Raw genomic sequence first — 21,960 nt, forward strand, 5'->3', positions numbered from 1 at the left:
GGGGGGGGGGGGTGGAGAAGAAGAAAAAGAAGAAAGAAAAGAAAAAGAAATCAAAGAAGACACCCAAAGCTGAAAAGACCTCCTTTGTTTATGAATAGGCAGAATTGATCATTTTTAAAATGGCCTCACTATCAAAAGTGATCTACAGATTTAATGCTGTAAATCATCAAAATACCAATGTTATTTTTCTCACAACTGAAAACAACAACAACAATGTATCTAAAATTTATATGGAAGAAAAGAACCAGGATAGCTAAAGTCATCTTAAGTGGCATCACAATACCTTCCTTCAAATTATACTAGAGTCATAGTAACAAAAAAACACCATGCTACTGGCATGTAAACAAACACATAGAAGATACATAGAATAGATGACACAGAGACAAGACCAAATACTTAAAATGATCAGATTCTTGACAAAGGTGCTGAAAACATACATTAAAGGGGCAGGGGTGGGGGAGACAGCCACTTTAACAAGTGGTCCTAGGCAAACAGGATATTCAAATGTTGAAGAATAAAACTATATCCCTCTCTCTCAGACTACAAAAAAATCAACTCAAAATGAATCAAAGACCCAAGTATCAGACCAGATACTTGCAATTGTTGAAGAAAAAATAAGGCATGCACTTAGTACATAGGTCTGAATAGGATCCAAGGAGGTTTGGAAATTACAGAATCGATAAATGGGTTGGCATAAAATTTAAATGATTCTGTAGAGCAAAGGGAAAAATTTAATAGAAGGAAGAGAAATCTTATGGAATGAGAGAAAAATTTTGCCAGCTTCCCTTCCAATAGAGAATTAATATCTAGAATATATAAAGAACTCAAAATCTCAGCATTATTAAAACAACCCCATCAATGAATAGAAAAATGGACTTAGCTAACATCTCAAAAGAATGTGTATAAATGACCAACAATTATATGAAAAAATATTCAATATGTTTAGCTGTCAAGGAAATGCAAATCAAAACTGAGATTTCATCTTATTCCAATTAGAATAGCAATCATGAAGAATGCAAATAACAATAAATACTGGGGAGGATTCAGGGAAAAAGGAATTCATACACTGTTCCTGGGACTGTACATTTGTACAACCAATATGAAAGTGAGTATGGAAAACTTCAGAAGAGTAGAAATGAAATAGCCATATGATCCAGCTCTACCATTCCTTGATATTTATCCATAAGAATTCAAGTCAGCATATCTTCGAGATATGTGAATACCTATTTTTATAGCAGCATAATTCACAACAACCAAGTTATGGAATTATCATGGGTGTCCATCAACAGATGAATGGATAAAGAAAATGTGGTATATATACTTAATGGAAATGTATTTTTCCACAAAGGAGAATGAAATTGTGTCATTTTCTACAAATTGATGGAACTGGGGACCATAATTTTGAGTGTAATAAGCCAAACACAGGGAATTTCTCTAAGTTTTGTATCAAATGTGTAAATGTAGAGGGAATTAAGAAAAAAATGGACACCATGAAAGTACAAAGAAGACCATCAGGTAGTAGAAGGGGATCAGGGAAAAGGAGGGGAAGTGTGTTTGACAGGTTCCAAAGAGTGAAATTGATCAAATTATAGTTTTATATATGTTTGAATATTCCACAATGGAATTTAACATTCTGTATAATTAATATGCTCCAATAAAAAGAAGCAGTTTGAAATGAGATTTAAATAGAGGGCTTTGTTTCCCCCAGATAATTTTTACTTAGAGAAGTAAAATGTGCTTGAAATGTTCAGCAGCAAAATAATAATGTGAATGAGTGATAATAGACAACAGTTTTAACAAATGTGCCCTTTAGCCAATTTCTTTAAAAGCACTGTTTTTTTTTTTTTTTTGGCAGATTAAAAAAATCTTTACTGAATTAATATTTTACACATAAAGTGCATAGACTACATGAAGGCTGGCAACAATATTTACATACAATTCATATTTTCATATGATCTTTATAATAAAAAGCTTCTCAAAGATAGCCAAATGCAATGATAGAATATGATCAATAAGTCAGAAAAAGTGATGCAGATAGTTTATTAGGAAATTTAATAACTAAAAGTATGTTCAGATCTTTTTAGGCACAAAAGAAAAGGGATATTGTATTACAAATGCCTAACTTAAATCTGCCCATCTGCCAAAGTAAAAATCGATTTATTGCAGAAAAAGGGTTTCATGGTATATGAGTGAAAAGTCATTTTCGAGTTGTAATCAATCATCCATAAATGTCCTAAGAACTTTTAAGAACCTACTGTTTTAGACTATGAAAGGAAATGTAATCAACTATATACTGCATACATACTGGATCTTAAAAAAAATTATCAATTGAACTCTTCCTGGTTAAACAATGTTATATACCTTAAAAGTATTCCATTTGAAATGGAAAAAAAATTCTCTCAACATATATGATTTTTATAAAACATATTTGGTTTGATTAAAGTGTTTTCAAGTCATACTTTTCATATAGGTGAAGTTTGCATATTTCAGCTAGAGCCATTTCACTTCAAGAAGTAATATGTACCTTGTGTAAAAATGTCACCTTAGTTAAAACTCAGTTGTTAAATTGTTTATTTTACACATACTTGTGATGGAAAATAACATTAAAACAGTACAATAAGTAAGTACTGGATATTTAGAAGTGCTAACCTGTGATTTTATTGTCATCGGCAATTTTTAAAATAAAACCTCACAAAAATAACACAATTATTAATTTATTTCTATTATTTATTAACATATACTTATATAATTTATTTATAATGGAGGATACATCTATAAAGGATATTTACATCCAGGTGTATCTCATACAATATTATATGACTCATACAAGTCTTGAAAGCACTTTTAAAATGAAGGATCATATTCTTATGAATAAAACTATTGGAAATTTGAAATACACTCTAATTTGTACAAATGTGAAAATTTAAATTTCTAACGTAAATGAAAAAACATTGAACAGAGATAATTACATACATAAAATCTTAAAAGAAATCTTAAGACACTTTCTATATCAATGGATTATTCCTGTAGTCATTTTTTTCATGTGTAACTGGAATAAAAATATTAAAAAATTCAACACTATGGATAGAAGCAATAAAAAGTGCTTTCTTATTATTTAAGCCTGTTCCAATTTCTTGCAGGAGGAAACATTTCCTTCCAATTTAATAAAATTAAAAATTGTATTGCCTTGTTTTTATTTGAGCAAAGACTGAATCCTCCCTGGGAAATTTACTTCCCTCAGTTTTCTGATCTGTCTGATATTTCTAGCAATTGTAATTTTGAATGATCCAGTTAAGCTTTGTGATTTCTTATAGCTCAGAATTATTCCATAGTGTTCCTGTTTGGCAATAGAAACAATCCCATTTCAGGTGAGTGATATAGCAGTTTGACCTTGACGGAAACATTATCTTCTTACATTGAATGGCACAAAAAACCCATGGAGTGATCCAGGATTTAAGACCTGAAGAATAGGAATAAGTTTAATATCACTTTAGAATTTGACTCTGCCTAATTAGTTAACACATAAGTAATTTCTTATGCTCTAAAGTTTGTACATGAATGTTTCTTAGCCTCTGCTTAATTTCACAAAGGGAAGATATTTATAACATATTATCTAAACAAATTTTGATTAGCTCCCTGTTATAAAGTCCAAATTCCATATACAGAATAGAATTTCTTTTTTTCTCTCTCTCAGCATCATTTCCATGCTTATAAAAACACTGTAAGGGTTTATTTTTTTCTGTCATTTCCCCAAATAAATATCATTTATTTATTATACATTTTGCATTTATACCCAAAGGATATTTATGAAACTCACTAATATTTAAATCAAAGAAAAACATTAAATTAATTAGGAAAACCAGCTGCTTTGTAGAGTTCATCCCTGTGCCATAACAATGAAATCTAGTTGACTGTTTATAAATTTCAGAAGAATTGCACTATGATTTCTAAATCATGCTAGCTTAATATAGCTATAATGTGTATTAATTTACAAAATTTGACCATACAGAACTTTTACAATTTTATAATCTAGGTCTACTTCCACCTAAATTCTTAGTTTGAATTTCTAATAAATTATAGGGAAAGTACCCACCCTACACCTCAGTTTATAGTTCCATTGTTCTATTGTATGGTCACATTTAAGGGGAAAAAAATGTGCTCCATTAACAAGCTTGGTAATTTGAGGCAAGATTCTATTATAGAGTACACAGCCTTTTGTATTTCAAGTGGTGGTTTGCATTCAAGCCCTAGCTTGAACATGTTCAGAAACCCTGTGTTTGGTAATATGCCAGTAAATTATGGATGATTTATGTATATATCCTCTTATTTAAGAAAGTCAAAGCAAATTACAGTTCCAGGTTGGCCTCCCTGGAATTTTTTCCTGTCTTCTCTTTAATTTAGTCCATTTATGGTGTTCTTTCTATTTCATACAATGATCTTTATTTTCACAGAATGTTAATAAGCCTCATATAAGGGCTATTATACCAAAACCTTTAAATTCAGAACTCAACACCGAACTGACGTCTTGTACATGATCTTTGTAAAACTTGCATCAAGAGGTTTACTTTCAAACCTTTTCCCTATAATTTTGAAGATCATCTATACGCCCTCCCCTCATTCAGCTTAAGGTTAAGTGTTTTAGCCCACTGTTATAACAGGTTAACCTTTATTTTTACCCTCTTTGCTCCTCTCCCCTGCCAATTACTTTGCTGTGAAACTTAGTAACAGGGAAACCTTGATATGGAGAATAGAAGGTGAGGAAACAATCAAATTCACTCTGATCTGATCATAATGTAAATAAAAAAGTAGTTTCCCTTGGAAGCCCTCATGGGACACTTTAGACTTGTCATAGCCCCTATGAAATGTTTGAAAAAGGAGAATGCTGACCAGCCGGCCAGAAAGAACTTTTGCCTGTAATAAGCAGATAACTCAAGTAAAATGTGAAAAAAAAAATTGAGGGGTGGGTGTTATTATTGTTAAAGGAAGTACAAACTTGATTTTCCTCTGATTAAATATGTTCTGATACTTTAATGGATCTGTTATTTTCTATTTTTAGCCTACAACTAGTATGTGATCTCCGTACTTCTGATTTATGAGGAATTTTGTTTGCAATTAAAATTGTGTGCTTCAAATTCTGTTGTTTTCTAGTTGAATTGCTTTCAGGGTGAATCACTGAGTATGAACATTTCTGATTGCCCTGATTGATGTAGCTATGAAACAATATACTGCATGCCTTTACAATGATGATCACAGCTACAACTGTACATTACAGAAATCTGGAGAAACATGAAATATCGATGTTGTTAGCAACAGTAAACTCTCATATATTCTTATGTAGCAAATACTCTAATACTCTGTAGATTATCCATGTAAATGGTGATTAATATTTTAAGTGAATATTACTAGAAGCATATTTAGCAGTTATAGTTTTTAGTCATCAGACATATAGTAAAAACATGAATCACTTTGGAGCTACATATGATTTTGTATTATCTCACAGACAGCAGATAATATTCCCATTTTCATAGGTAAAGGATGCATGGTGGTGGTTTTTGCACCAACTATAAATCATTTTATCTCTATCTTTTTTAAATTTGGTTTTATGCCTTTGTTCATGACATTTAATATGAAAGTCTATTTAAAAATTGATAGGCCAACTTGGCTATAAGACTTGCTTGGATCCAGTCAATGATGAGACCAGGCCCAAAACTCCATGACTTCTTTTAGAAGTCATGCATCATACTGCTGTGTCTTACTTTAGAAGTCATTGCAGTCAGAGTTCCTGGAGTCTTCTCACCTAATGTGCCCATGCTACATCAAGTCATGCTTCCCTGGGGGAAAGAAGTGTATCATTGAATACTGACAGCACTATGATGTCAGACTGTTTATCCACAAGAATACTTTTTGCTTTATGCCTTGAAGAATAAACACATTCTTATAAAATCTGTCTTTGAAGAACAGCAGATGTTATTCCCCTTGCTTTTAATTTTACTTATGCTTATTACCAATTAAATTGACAAAATAAGATTAACTTTTTAAAAAGTGTTTTCTAATTAGTTATACACGACAATAGAATGCATTTGGACACATACACAAATGAAGTATAACTTCTCATTCTTCTGTTTGTACATGATGTGGAATTACACCGATTGTGTAGTCACATGTGCACATAAGGTAATAATGTCCAGTTCATTCTACTATCCTTCCTACCCCTATATTCCTCCCCTTCTTTCACTCCTCTCTGTCAAATCCAAAGTATCTCTATTCTTCCCTAGCCCTGGCCCCATTGTGAATTAGCATCTGTGTATCAGCGAAAACATTCAGCCTTGGTTTGGGGGGGATTGTCTTATTTTACTTAGCATGATATTGTTGAGCCCCATCCATTTACCTGCAAATACTATATTTCATCCTTCTTTATGGCTGACTGACATTTCACTGTGTGTATATATACCATATTTTCTTTATCCATTCACCTGTTGAAGGGCACCTATTTGGCTCCATAGTGTGGCTATTGTGAGTTGAGCTGCTATAAGCATTGATAGGGCTGTATCACTGTCATATGCCGATTTAAAGTCTTTGGGGTATAAAAAGAGGAGTGGGATAGCACTGTTACTTGTGAATTCTTGGTTATGCTGGCTTTGAGTAGAAGCTTTTCCAATAATGTCAGAATTACAACTTCTTAGCATTTAAGATACAAATCTAATTTAGATTCTTTCTTGTTTTCCATAATCTACATAACAAGATCCATGCAAGCAATCATCTTCTCTACATTGTAACTACATTTTTTTTTTTCTGGAGCTCATATGATATATAAATTGATTCCTGATCATGAACTGGATTTGCCTTTCCTGAAAAATCTAATAGGAATCATTGTGTTCAAGCCATTATTTTCCCATTTATCCTTTCAGCTTCCCACCAATCAAATGTCTGTGCCAATCAGTTTTCCCTAATTTCTTTCCCTTCAATATGACATTTTGTGTTATAATCTGAGGCTTAATAGGTGATTCACTCTCTCAAGAGCAATTTTGATTTCCTGGTAAGTTAAAGAAATAGAGATATACAGACCTGAATTTTTCAGTTGGAAATTTATTCTTTCTGCCAATTTTAAAACATCTCTATGTGATTACATAAAATCTGGTTAAAATTAGAAGAAACTATTTGAAATATTTTCACCACAAATTAATGGTAAGTATTTGAGGATATAAACATGGTTTTCTTTATTGAATATTAACCAGTGTATATATGTGTCAAAATAAAATATGGTGCCCCTAAAATATGCATATTGTTTCAATAAAACAAATTAAGAATTAAAAATCAGTTCTGGTTGATATATAGACTCCACTCTTAAGTAATATTTATCTGGAGTTCCATAATTTACATATTTAATTTTGTATTTTAGGTGAAGAAAAGATCTCTACAGTACATTCAACAAATTATTTTTCTTTTATAGAGCTTAATGAATAATTCAGTGAAGATGTAGTAATTACCAATATGAAAAACTAAACAGACACAATGATAAGGAATATTTGGGGAAAGAACTGAACAGAAGTACCAAAACAAATTTATTAAGTCTCCTCAGACATTGTGGAAAATGTCATCTAGTGAATATATATGACAATGTAATCATCTGAAAAATGTATTATTACTTTGGTATTTTGTTAAATGTCAATCATTTTTCACCCACAGTTTAAAAACTCAATAGCATTGAAAATATGGTTCTGATTACTTATATAATTCTATATTTTATTTTGTGATTGATTATATCTTCTCTTATGAATTGATCATTTGACTTGTTTCTATTGTAAAGCAGACATGATTTCTTTTTGATTGTCATTAAGACATGTCCATTTACACTCATAAAATTATTGCTCTTTATCCAAAGAGACTAAAGATAAAGACATCTATGTAAGTTTATAAATTTCATCAGAGAACTTATGAAGGTATAATATTTTAAAATCCACACTTGCATTCAACATTATCAAATCACCTTTACTTCATTGTATCTTTTCAGGTTCTTCCTTTTTGTCATGTTGAATCCAGGACTGGTAGGGTAGTTTACCAGATATATATATGTGTGTGTGTGTGTATATATATATATATATATATATATATATATATATATATATATATATATATATATATTAATCTGTTGCAATAAAAACATGATCTCTTCCATTTGACCCATAATCTTTCCAGTTTTATTTTTCTTCATACATTCATACATTTGGGCACATACGTTTTGTTTCTGACTGCAGGGAAAAAATCACTATAACTTTTTTTTGTCATAACTATTCTGTTTTGAGAAGAAATTCAGAGGAAAGATACTGTGAGAATGAGGAAAGAATACTTTAAACTAGTATTAAAAGTAGTTTGATTTCATTTGAGATTCTAAAATAAATGATCCACTTTTACTGTGTATTTGATTTTGTGACACTTCTTTAACATAACGGAAGCACCTCACATCAGTAGCCAGGACTCTATATGTTGAATTGCATGTCTCTATTAAATTCTATAGAAATAATTGACTTAGAATCCTAATCCTACTTTCCATCTCTTATGGGATACATACAGAAAAGATTATTTATTTACAACATTCCCATTTCTTGGACAATATAAAAATGAGAGAATATATTTTATTTTATATTATCTAAGAATATGTATCGCAAAAAGGAACTTAAAAGTTCTTTTTTCTTTGAATGTTATTATTTGGGATCAGAAGGCTAAAATAGAAGTGAAGAGGAAAATTTTATAGATTATTATTTTCTAATGTGACCATTCTTTTTTTTTTCAGGTAGTTCACAGAAATATTCACAGTGAAATTATATATTCAACATTGTAACAAGCTAATCTGTTTTCCTTATTGAAACACATTAAACCTAGGTATATATTCATATATTTATATATATTTTTTTTTCTTTTTTTCTTTCAGCAATGGTTGTTTTGAGCAACCTGGAACCAAATACAACTTATGAAATCAGGGTTGCAGCTGTAAATGGAAAAGGGCAAGGAGACTACAGTAAAATAGAAATCTTCCAAACATTGCCAGTTCGTAAGTAATCATCTGTGTTTTGCTCTGTATTGCCCTTTTCTTCATTTGCAATTTTAGTGGAATCTTTAAATACAGGAATATGTTTTAACACTTTGGGAAAATAAATCATGCCTCTGTTAAAGTGATTTCTAAAAATAGTGGCATCTTTGTGTTATTAATATAACTTTGCTTTAAAGGTAGGCAAAAAAGGAAAGGAGCAGTGAAATACATAGCCTAAAATTTGCTATCAGGAGATTTTCTATACACCAGCTAATTAATTGGATTTTAGAATTCAAACTTTATGATGTGAGATAGTGGAAAATGTTTATTTAACATAACCAATATTCTGTTCTTTTGTTGAGGCATGACTGTTCCCTTTATCCCTTAAGTGACACAAAAAAGGAAACATTCAGTTAATCAGTTACAAAAGTGACTACAAGAGAAAACAAACTGTGTAACCTTTTCTTTATAACTATGCTGTTCTGAGGTATTTAGTTTATGTGAAGTTATATGAGAAACCATAATGAATATGGCAGAAGACTTATAAAATAAGTGCATATAACCACCTACCAGATACACACATTAGCCAAATTGGCCTAAATAAATTCTTACCTTAATTTTGACCAAGAAGTTTCTATTGATTCTCATAAAATTTGTCAGACAAATTTCCTTCCCTCCATTTCCATTGCCGTTTTCTTTTTAGTAGCTCATTTTTTTTTTACCAAAATGACTCCCAGAACATATGTCTCTATGCCTAATCCTACCTCTTATCTGATCCATATATAGTCTTCTTAAAATTTTCAACCATACCTTCACCTTCCTACCTTCCCACTTTTCCGCCAGACACAGCTTTGCCTGGCCCCTGCCTCACCTATCCTCCACTGCTGCCTCAAATCCCTCTCTATATGGAGGTTGAAGAAGAGAAAGGATGTTTCCTTTCTCTATAAAACTCTGCAGTCTGTTTTGATTTCTTTACTTCTGGTGAAACCTAGGGTCACTCTAAATCAGTTCACAATGAAGACATGATCTCTTCCATTCAATTCTGGATGATCTCTCCAGTTTTACAATTGGACACATATCTCTCCCAAATACCATGAATAATTTAAAAGGTGTATTTAGCTGCTTCTCAGGATTTTTTGAAGTTCAAATGAAAAAAAAAAATAAATGAAAAGTACTTAATATGCCAAAGCTATATATATATATATTTACTGATTATTATTGACATTATTACTTTTGCATAAACATTCTATTGTACTCAAAAACAAAAACTATTAGTTCAGTATGTTTAACTCCAGTAGAACCAATATTACATTTGTTCTGAATTTTATTTTTCAAAGGAAATATCAACTGAAATGAAATAACAATTTGATTTATTGAAATCAACAGTGGATCTATTTAACAGTTAAATGTATGCATCAATATTTAAAATATATTTGTAAAGCATTTACTTCTGAAAATATAGTTTCTGCTTCATAACTATTTCAAATATTATTATTAAAATTATTATAGTAATGCTATTAAATGAATTTGTAGTATACAACATGGAAATTCTCAGTTCTGATTTAGAAATTATATGAAACCACCTGAGATTTATAATTCATTTTAAATACTTTGGTTTCCCCTGATTACTAAATACTTTTAATGAATTATTGCACTTTTATTTACAGAAGTTACAATTCACTTAGCCAAAATACTATTCTATTTCTTGCATACAAATTATGTTGGATCATTACACCTATATGCTAATTTAATTAACTTTTTGGAAATTTAGTCTACAATTCCTTGATTCTATTCCAATATAGCTATAACATGTGGATCTATTTTTCTACTTATTTTCTTATCTATATGCCAACACATCTCATTGTCATATTGCTTTAGTGACCTACTTTTTTGTTTTTGTTTATTTATTTATTTGGTCCTGGGGATTGAACATGGGGGCACTGAAACGCTTCTTAGACCTTTGCATTTTATTTTATTTATTTTGAAGCAGAGTGTTGCTAAGTTGCTAGTTGCTTAGTGTCTCACAAAGTTGCTGAGGCTGGTATTAAACTTGCTATCCTCCTGTCTTAGCCTCCCAAGTTGCTGGATTACAGGTCTGAGCCACCATGCCCAGCTGTGACCTAACCATTTCTAAAAGAATTTACTTACTTACTAAAGGTTATAAATACCACATTATAAATAAAGGTAACTTGCTGAGAAAACAAAACTAATCAAACAGAACCAAGTTTCTGCAGATCAGCAGCATGCAATCCTCTTCACATTTTGTGCTTATTTGTCTGCCTTGACATTCCTCTGGGTGAACAGGTTAAAGACAGTGTTCTGAAACACAGAAAACTAAAGTTTGTGTTTTATCCTTAGTTTTACCCTTTCTGTAACCACACTCATAGCCATAACGATATCCTTAGAGAACTGTAGGAAACAGAGATAGATGCCAGAGCATGCCAAGCATATCAAATCAGGGACACAGAGCAGAGAGTCCCCATTCCAAGTCACCAAGCAGTAATGGTATCCTTCCTTAGAAAAGTTTTACACATAAGTGAATCCTTGTTTTATTCAAAATGTATTAGCATCTCTATTATGTCAAGTGTACACAAAGAATAGTATCAAAGGCAAATATATGACGAAACTAAAAATAGTACAATACTGAAAAAAAAAAACAGTCCAAAGAATTGGAAATTACAAACTGTTAGAATTTACATCTATGAAACACAATGCTGATGAAAGCAGGTAACAAATTTTGCAATGTAAATTTACATTAATAAGTTACTTAGGATTATATGCTATTTATAAGAATAGAAATAAAGTTTTACATTTGAATAATCAATACTGTCCTCAAGCATTTGCACATCAATATAAATAATATGTCTCACCACAATTTTGGCATGATACTTCCAGATTTCTGAATGTTGAAGATTCTCGGATAAGTAAATCAGACCTGAGGTCACATCATAACAAAGAGCAAATATCAAGTGTAGAATCCAGGAAAATATATATTTGATAATATGACCATGTTCCTCTTATTAAAATGCAGTTTCTCTAGGTATGTGGCATGTGTGCAAATGAAGAAATGTTGTATTGCGTATCTAGGTGAACCAAGTCCTCCATCCATACACGGACAGCCAAGCAGTGGGAAGAGTTTTAAACTCAGTATCACCAAACAGGATGATGGAGGGGCCCCTATTTTGGAATACATAGTGAAATATAGAAGTGTAAGTACCTTATTTATTATTATTTTGTATCAGATGTTTCAAATTCTACTGACACTGAGTCACACTATGTTAATAGATCTGGAAAATGTATATTCAATCCTGATATTCATTATTATAAATTATTATTTTCCCCCTTTGGTGAAATGTAAAAATGGAGCTTCAAAATAATCTCTTGGATTGCATATTCTAATTTCTTGGTGTGAAATATTAATTGCCAACATGTCAGAAAGAACATACCATTTGTCTTATTTTTCTGACAAGTTTCACAGTGAATTTTAACTTTCCATTACACTTGATATTAGTAACTTTGGGCAATGTCCTCTTGTTCATTATTTATACTTTGGGTAGAATTATTAGCAAATCACACCTCAGAATAAGTTATTATAATCAAATAATTAGATTACTTTGTCCTTAATATTTAGCAAAGAATGAGCACAATAAACTTTAGGAAACAGGATTCATTTTCTCAAATTTAGTTAGCTGTAGTTAATAAATGAAGTCCAGAGCTTCACGAGTACTGTTGACAGACATGGGGGAAGCGTGACATTTGCTGGCTATGGAGTGCTGAGAAACAAGTGTCCCCATGGACTTTACCTCTTTAGCTGAAAATGATACCAAAAACCATTTAAACCTTTTCCATAAGTAACATTGATTGTGTCTGCTATAAATGGGTTATAAAGTGTGCTTCTTAATAGCATGTGGAAAAATATAAATATTTTCCTACAATCCACAATATTCTAAATTATAATATTGCTCTTCTACATTTAAACACCTAGGTTTTGAAAAGTGATAAAAGGGGAATTTGATTGTGAATGCCTTGCTTCCATGTTTATTTTTACATTTCATTTCAGTCTTTTCAATTTAATATTAATATTCCCTTCACAAGACAATTCTTTGGTCCACATTTCCTGCTGACAGTGATGGGCAGCCATGAGTCTGTTGCTTACTCTGCTGTGCAGGCTTCATTCCTTGACAACAAGACAGCTCTGAAAGCACTATTGGTCTCTCAGGGGTGTGAGAGTGTCTTGCTACTTAGGCCAAGTCCCTTGAACATTCTCTTTTGTTCATCTGGAAGTTATATGGAAGGCAGAGATTCTCTCTCAAAGGCACATTGGCTTGCATTAAATTCATGAATTGTACTGGAACAAGAGGCCTTCCATGCAGGTTATAGCCAACCTACAATTACACCTAGAAGAACTGATGGTATAATATATAGGTATATTCTGACAATGTGTAAAGAACTCCAGTCACATCCACTAGAGAACATTAAAATGTAGTAACTAGGGCTGGAGTTGTAGCTCAGTGGTAGAGCGCTTGCCTCACACACGTGAGGCCCTGGGTTTGATCCTCAGCACCACATAAAAATAAACAAAGATGTTGTGTCCATCTACAATAATAATATTTTTTAAAAAGGCAATAACTAGTTGTGAGGATATGTCATATATTTTATGTATATAATTTTTATTTAAAATTAAAGCTATATTTGATTATCTTTTCTAATAAGTTGATAGTAGTAAATAGCACAAATTCAGTGAAACCAGACTTGTTGATTTCAATTGAAGATAGAAAATATTTATTATTTTACACTGTATCTTTTCTTTAATTCTTTTATTAGTGCCTTTTATTAAGAAATCAGGCATAATTTACAAATGCTGTGATGTTTTTCTGTTGGATTAACTTTTTTCATCTTTGTTCACATTTCCAGTTATCTAAAAGTATACTTCAGAAACTAAGAATACTACAGCACACAGTATGCATTGTTCTCCATTTAATACAAATTCAATAAATGTTATTACATATTTACCCCAAAACTTAAGGGATATCTTATTCCTGGAAAGTGGATTTTATGTAAATTTTACTCTTCAAGTTGATATAGACTGTTTATTTGATATAATGTACATTTGGGTTTCAGGCAATAGAAAACGTAATTAATTGAAGATATTAAATTAAATTAAGATGACGGGTTTTTTTTGGAATTAAATAAGTATATTTGTTAGATAATGCAGAGTTAGGATAGTAGCTTAGAAATATGATCAGGAATCCAAGCTATTTTTGTTCATACTCTTTTATTCTTACTATATTCTTAGTATTATATATACTTAGTATTATATACTAAGAATATAGAGGATGTTCCTAAAAAGGTAGCTTTAGTACATATTCACAATGTGAAGAGACTTGAAACAACAAAAGAAGGGATAAGCCAGTTAGCTGAATCTGTCTCCTGTTTTAGCAATATAGTGAATCTTTTAGTAAAATACCACCAAGCAAATGAAAATTTTTTCTTATCATATAGAAATCTATCTTATGGCCTTTTAGTGTTACTAATGTGAGGATTGAGCTGTTAATGTGATCATTTTTATCATTTTAATGCTCGTCACTGGTAATGCGTATCTGAAAGGCACAGTAGTGGCATTTTGGGAAGTTTCATTTTGAGGATCTGAAGCTCTATCAACCAAGGCAGAATATTTCACATCACTGCCTCCCATTCACTGCACTGCTGGCAGTAGCCCCAGGCAATTTCCTACTCAGATTTGTAGCCAGTTATAGTCACAAAATGTCAATAATGACATTTCAGACATTCAGAAATATGTGGTGTGTGTGTGTGTATGAGTATATGTATATATGTATATAAATATAGTTTATTTTAAAACAAATTAATATTTAAATTGACTTTGCACTTATTTGATTTCTTTAAATGTGGGTTACAATTCAGCTTTTCTGAAAAGGTTGTATGAAACACATCTAGATCCAAATAATTACATTGTTAATCATAATGAGATTAGCAAAGTAAGAAAGATGCAAGTTTACATAATGGTTATCAACAAATTTTAACTTTCACATAGTTGATATGACAGAGTTAACTTGATATGGCTGAGCCTTAGCTTAAAATTTAACAGTTACCAATTTTATCTTAAGTAAATGTCTATCTTCCAATAATATTTTTCTTACTATTTATCCAACAATTTTGTTTACCCCCCCCCAATATTTGTTCCTACCCAGTTCCTTCTTTCCTGTTCCCCTCCTCTTCATTGCCAATTTCCACCCTTTCAAATTACAAAAAATACTGAAGTCTCAGTTTTCAATATTATAATGGAAATTATTTATTGCATTAATTTAAAAATGACTAAATTAACTGATAATCTATTACTATATTACTTGTCCCTGAGCCACTAGCACTTTAATAGTGAATATTGTTTTAATAACAGAATTTTTGGCACCTATAAAAAGTTTTGAAAAGGTAATTTTTTTATGTTGTTTTGCCTTACAAGAAAAGTATTGCTCACTCTTGGAGATGTTGTATTTTATAATCAATCAAATATAAATGATAATTTTTTACATTTTTTAAGGACAAACTGAAACAGAAAATTTGGGTGACTTGGTGAAGAGAAGGTGCAGATCACAGAAGATAAGACTATACAAACTTAACACAGTTTGCAGGCATAGTATCCACATAAACATCTGCCTGTGAAATTACATCAACACCTCAACCACCACCTCATTTAACCTCAGCTGCTCAGGTCCTGTGCTTCCAAATACAGCCGTTCTGGAACACTTTCCTCTTAGCATATTGTTTAGTAGTATGCCTTCCACTTCAATGTGTTAAACTATTCTACATACTCTTATATTTTGTCCCTCCCTTTTCTACCTCTCTCATCTACAAGTTTCTTGCTTTGAAGGTCCCATTCAAGGTACTATGATTAAATAAGAAGTTATATTAACATGATTAAGTAAATAGCTAATCTTATAAAGGGACAATTTTATTCACATTTTTCTTGACATTTAAAAATGTGGGTTTTTTTTCAAGAGCATTTGGCACTAAGTGTTTAAAATGGCGTTTGACTTGATATTCTTCCTTGCATTGAAATGATTTACTTGAGCATCTGTTCCTTTAGTATGTTCTAAACCACTTCATCTATTAGTTTCTAAACCCTCATGAATTTCATAGTGAGCAAAGTCCAATTTAATAATGTGAAAAATGATTGAGAGATAAGAAATTCAATTTTTAATTAGATAACCTCTATGGAAAAAAATCAGATAGAGAATCTGGAAAATAATTAACACCCCTAAGATTTTCACAAAATTTCTTCTTTCAGATCCATTGTAGACAAGAGTATGTTTTGTATTCTGAGAAATATAACAGAGACAATATGCCCCTTATATGATTCTTGATTTCTAGCACACACTAAGTATAAGCACTTAATATGCTAAGGGAAAAACACTGGACTTCCCATTTACAAATACAGATAGATAGTATGTAAATTCCTGCAGATTGTGAATCAGGAAGCACATTTTTTCCTATGTTACCCTGAAATAGAGCACATGGGTTCATTCACTCACACATCAAGACAACAGAATTTGTTAGAATAGAACTAGAATAATAAAATCTGAATGAGATGTCTCTCTGGATCCTTCATGAAAATTAACACCTCTAACTATAGGGTAGTAAGATTAAATCTTGGATTTAAAGATTGGAGGTAAAGACAAGGGTATTAACCAAATGAAGTATTCAGAATAATGCAGAAATTGTTTTTAAGTACAGAATATTCACATCTATTTTGTACTTGAAGTGTCAGTTTAACTCCACATAATTTAATAAATTAATTAAAACTCCATGAGTTTTTCACAATTTTTCTTCTAATTTGATGATAGCTATGGGATCATAACCACCACTTAGTGTGGGCACATTAAATAGTTTTCTTGAGCTAAGAAAGGCTCAGGAAAATTGGTAAGTGAAAATCAATTGTGAGGAATGTGCCTTAGGGACCAACAACAATGGTTATAACATATGTTTTTATGTCTTAATTGACCTTCTTAAGTCATTTGGAGTCTGGGAGGTTGTATAATATCTCAATTGGAACAGAAAGAAGAGATAAGTTTTAAAAGGGCATTAAAATGATAAATAATAAAGTTGAGCTTTTGTTGAGTGAACTTCTTAGTTAATAAGATTTTAATGTGCACATTGAAATATATTTAAAGCTATTGGCCTCAGTTTTGAAATATTTTTAAACATGAATAACTTTGAGCATTAAAAAGTATGAAGTGCTTTAGTGGAATTCTTTGTTGTAAAAGAAGGGGATGGTTTTGTTCATGTTTGTATTGATAGTGTAAAACAAAGTATTTGTTGTCAGAAGGAACACATGCATCAGTGAATCAATCAATTCATGTTATGCAATTATATATAGTCTTATAATAGATTCATAAATATGAGAAATGATGAATGCAAAAAGAAGTTTAAAAATCAGTTGTGAAGAAGATGCTTTGCTATGTGCAAGTTTTTAATGGATGTGAGAACACAGAATATAATGACCAGAAAAAAAAATTAGATTTTTATTCCCTTGAGTAGTAAGTGGGTGATAAAGGTTTACAGACATATTAAACAGGAATTATCTTTCAAAATTTTACCAAATTTCAGGACATGGAACAAAGGCAATTTGAGTTACTTATCATAATGAAAAAAAATAAATAACAATTTAAAAGGTTTGTGCTAAAATTGTCCAAACACTAATGTTCCCAAATCTCATGAGAAATTATGTTTCATAAATATTTTTCTTTTCATATAAATATATGCTTATATATAATACATTTGTATTTAAATATTTATATATATGTGAGTTATCCTAATTGCTAAATCACATGTCTTATAGTCACAGTAGCAATCTGAATTTGCAGAATCCTGTATCCTTTTACAAAGTCATACAAATATCAACTGAACCATGCTGCCAGGAAATCCAGAAAATGCTTTATGTCCATAGAAAATTGGAAATCATACATCAAAAGAATCAGAAGAACCTAAAATTAGTCTACTTATAATGAGTTCATCTTCTCTATTGTCCTTTAATTTTATAATTATTCAGTTTTTATTAATGATTTGTTTGACTGTACATGCCACAAAACCACGTAAAGCAAGTTAATGGACTACTGCTTGTTCTGAATAAACACAATGAGGAAGCTTCTACAAATTAAAAAATGTTATGACTCCTTCTACCTTTCCTCTGGCCCCCTACCTATATGGAGGATAGCACATCTCTCTCTATGATATTATAACTTCATAATTACTACTAAGAAGTGTCCAATTCACATATGGCCCTGCTATCTATTTTCTGACAAAGAGGATTGCTTAATAAGAGCTATATCAAAGTAAAATGACCATTTTTTTTCAGTAGCTGCCCTTCAACATGTAATTGGCTTATTAATAATAGCCCCATTCAGCAAATCATCTCATTAACTTACCTAAGGGGAACGTTTTGCAACTAGTTATCTTAAATTGTTCCCTGGGAATTTTCTGTAAATTAGGCACTCTACAAATGCCTAATTGAGATTTTCATGCCTAGGGGAGTATTTGGTAACACCCACTTTAATTTTTTTCCTATTCCCTAGGAATAGCAATTAAGGGATTAAAATACCTCATTGTCTAATGTTGAATGGAAAATGAAATTGATTTATATTGAAGAAATATTAGAACTCCCTTTGGTTCCTTTTACCATCAGTCTAAAATAATTGAGAGGATTTAAATTTACCATGTTAAGGGCTTCAACAATTAAGAGTTAAATGACTGTTTAATCAGAGGAGACTACCTGTGTGTCTTGTGCTTGTCAAGAAGTTTCATCTCAAATGCTCAAGTCTCAGAAATTATATTTTTGGAGGATTATTTGAAGGACATGAAACCTATCCATTTCTCTGCAGAATAAATGTTATTCTTGGGTAATACAGATCTGCTATTGATTTATTTTCTGACTCACCCAAATCTATACTTAAATCCAAAACAAAATTTGATTATGCAGATTCTCACAGATTACAAAAAGCTTTATAATTACAAAGAATATACAGAAAATATTGGGGTAATGCCAAAGCCACAGGGGCATGAACAGCTCTGCTGCCTTGGGTGGCCCTTGTCTTTATAGTCCTTAGTAACTTTTAATTTACTTGAAAAAAAAAATAGTCTACAGTGTCTTTTATATCCCCTAGTGGTTATGAATCTTTATAAGATATAAAATCATTGTTTTTATGCACTATAAAGGACTCACACCTTTGTTGTTAGATTAGGAAAAAATGAAAAGAAAATGGCCTGGGTTTATTTTTCTAGTAAGAGTGACATTATGTTCTTAGGAGACCTGTCTGATTCCTGACTCTATTACATCTCCCTGTCAAGAATTCCCTTGCTTGATTATTCAGAGAATTTGTAGCTTTCTTCTGTGTTGGTTTATAAACACTAAGATAAGTATATTTTACACTTCTTGTTCACTATTGTGTTCATGGCATCATCAACCGTAAAGGTTGAATATGGAGGAAATTCCAAAGAACTGACTCTGATAAATTTAAAATGAAAATATTGTTTACAATTTTAAAAACTTGAGTCAACTGGTTAAGTATTTGTAATTAGACTGAAAACAGTCCTTAAGATCATCAATCTTTCTAGTAAATACCTTTCTAAATATTTACACTCTAATTTACCAATTTTTATGTAGTAGTATAAAATTGATTTGAACATTAACTTGGAATTTGCTGTAATTTGAAAATAAAAAAGTATCAAAGTTTCACCTTACATGAATTTGATGTAATAAGAACATTCCATGGAAAATTCCAATAAAAATTGGACTATGCCATGAGCATTGCCAGTTGCTGATTTGGTATATAGTTATTATGAAAAGAGGTGATTTATTAATATTGGCTACCATTTTTAATAGTTTTGATTCTTAAGGTCATAGAATACCCAGTTTACTAGGTTTTTCTAATTTTTCTATGAAGAAATATGATTGAGCCAGCTGCTGAAACCACCTCTGTTATAAATGAGAAGGGAACGAAATGGGAAGATTAAGGAAACTGCCTGGTTTTCATCTTTAATATGTGGTATAACACAATGATCACATTCTTGTGACTCTGTTAAAATTGATAAAATTATATTGATATACCAGTTTGTTTTTCTGTGTTAATTGTAGTAGTCATGTTATTTTTTTTATATTTGTGAAAATAAGTAGCAATTCAAATAGTGTATAATCTAAAACTCTTATTTTAGAAAATGAATCAAATAGAACTATGTATACATTTCTTTAAAAATAAAAATAACTTTCTTTAATTTTCTTATGCTAATTGTTTCTTCTAAGCTGTCTCATTCTGAGTGATAATATATCATAGCATTAAGAAAACAGTGGTAATATAATCTGTAATGATATCCAGACTTTAATTTCAAGACTCCTCTCCCCAAAGTTTAATAGTCTCTAGCAAATATTTTAAGGATCACATAAGATTTTTTTGTATATATTTTGTTTCATATGTCCAGTTCACAGTATTCTTAATAATCATCCAAGTGAACTAAAACTCAACTAATATATACAAACTTAAAGTAAAAATAATGTCAATGAATGAAAAACTACTGGATTATCAAACATTAATTATAAAATTATTACTTGGGTACTATAGGCATAACATTTTATGTAGATAGGTGATAAAAATAATACTAACTTCATTGAAATAGCAACTTCATATATCCATCTGCATAAGGAAATGTGTCCACTTGTTTCATATTAAAATTAATTGTTTTTAAAAATCACAATTTTATTAATATTTACAAAATATACTTTTATTTCCTTCACAGAAAGATAAGGAAGACCAGTGGCTGGAGAAGAAAGTGCAGGGAAATAAAGATCACATTATTTTGGAGCATCTACAGTGGACAATGGGATATGAAGTTCAAATTACAGCTGCCAACAGATTAGGATATTCTGAACCGACAGTTTATGAGTTCAGCATGCCACCGAAGCCCAACATTATTAAAGGTAAGCAAAACCTTATCTTTTCTTAATGCAAGTATGATATCATCGTTTTATGACCCATCTTGTTTTTCTCAATAAACAAAATATGATTTTATAAATGACAATATAAATTCTAGGTTCTTATCATTCTTATTATGACACATCACATTCACGTGGTTTTAATTACTCTTGTCATGGGATGTTGGCTATTTTGTTTCACAGATTTAGCAATTGAATGAAGAGGAGAAAAATGAGCATAGGGGGAAGGTGGAGGGTGAGAATGAATGAAGAAAATCAATATGAAAAATTTCTGTTGATTCCAAAAAAGAAAAAAAATACAGCTTTTCTAAGAAAAATGTCTCTTCTCTTTCAATCTTGTGAGAGATTGAAAATTCCAAACATAAAGATGAGCTCACCTCTCCCTGTCCAATGAGGTTGATTTTAGAAATGTAAAATGTCACACAGCAATGCAAAAATAGTCACAAATATAACACAAAGATATATAGCTAGACTTTGAAGGTGGTGGATTCTGCCTTTGAGAGGTAGTAGTGCTTACATCCATCTTTACATATTATATTTTATTTCTATTATCAAAGTCCACAGGAAGAATATTAAAATTCTTTTCAGTTACATACTATAGAGGCCGTGTTACAAGAATATATCCTGCTTCAAAATAAAATTTAAGTTTTAGTTGACATATTGACCATACATTAAAATTTTTCTCTTAATTATCACATTTAACATTAAATTTTATGGAACCTGTGTATGTGGGTGTGCCTGTATGTCTAATCTCTTTATGTATACATATAAATATGACAGCAGCATATTAATTCATGAAATCATGGTTTATTTATGTCTAATTATCATAGAGTACCACCATTAGTCCATAATTGTTTGAAAATAGAATATGAGTAAAACTTGTCAGTATAGTCATATTATTTATTCTTCTTCTAATTTCAAATCAACTTTAATC

General features: G+C 30.9%; 1 protein-coding gene across 3 annotated transcripts in view; it reads left to right on the forward strand.

Moving 5' to 3' along the window:
• Ncam2 (neural cell adhesion molecule 2) overlaps positions 1 to 21,960 on the forward strand; it is a 479,693-nt gene that overhangs the window by 410,576 nt on the left and 47,157 nt on the right. For all 3 annotated transcript variants that reach the window (XM_048803529.1, XM_015478659.2, XM_048803530.1), the window contains 3 exons: positions 8,930 to 9,049; positions 12,116 to 12,237; positions 20,831 to 21,011. In XM_048803529.1, coding sequence (XP_048659486.1) covers positions 8,930 to 9,049; positions 12,116 to 12,237; positions 20,831 to 21,011 — 423 coding nt within the window. The remainder of the gene's footprint in view (positions 1 to 8,929; positions 9,050 to 12,115; positions 12,238 to 20,830; positions 21,012 to 21,960) is intronic.

The sequence above is a fragment of the Marmota marmota genome, unplaced genomic scaffold, assembly GCF_001458135.2.
Source record: "Marmota marmota marmota unplaced genomic scaffold, marMar, whole genome shotgun sequence".
Taxonomy (NCBI): Eukaryota; Metazoa; Chordata; class Mammalia; order Rodentia; family Sciuridae; genus Marmota; species Marmota marmota.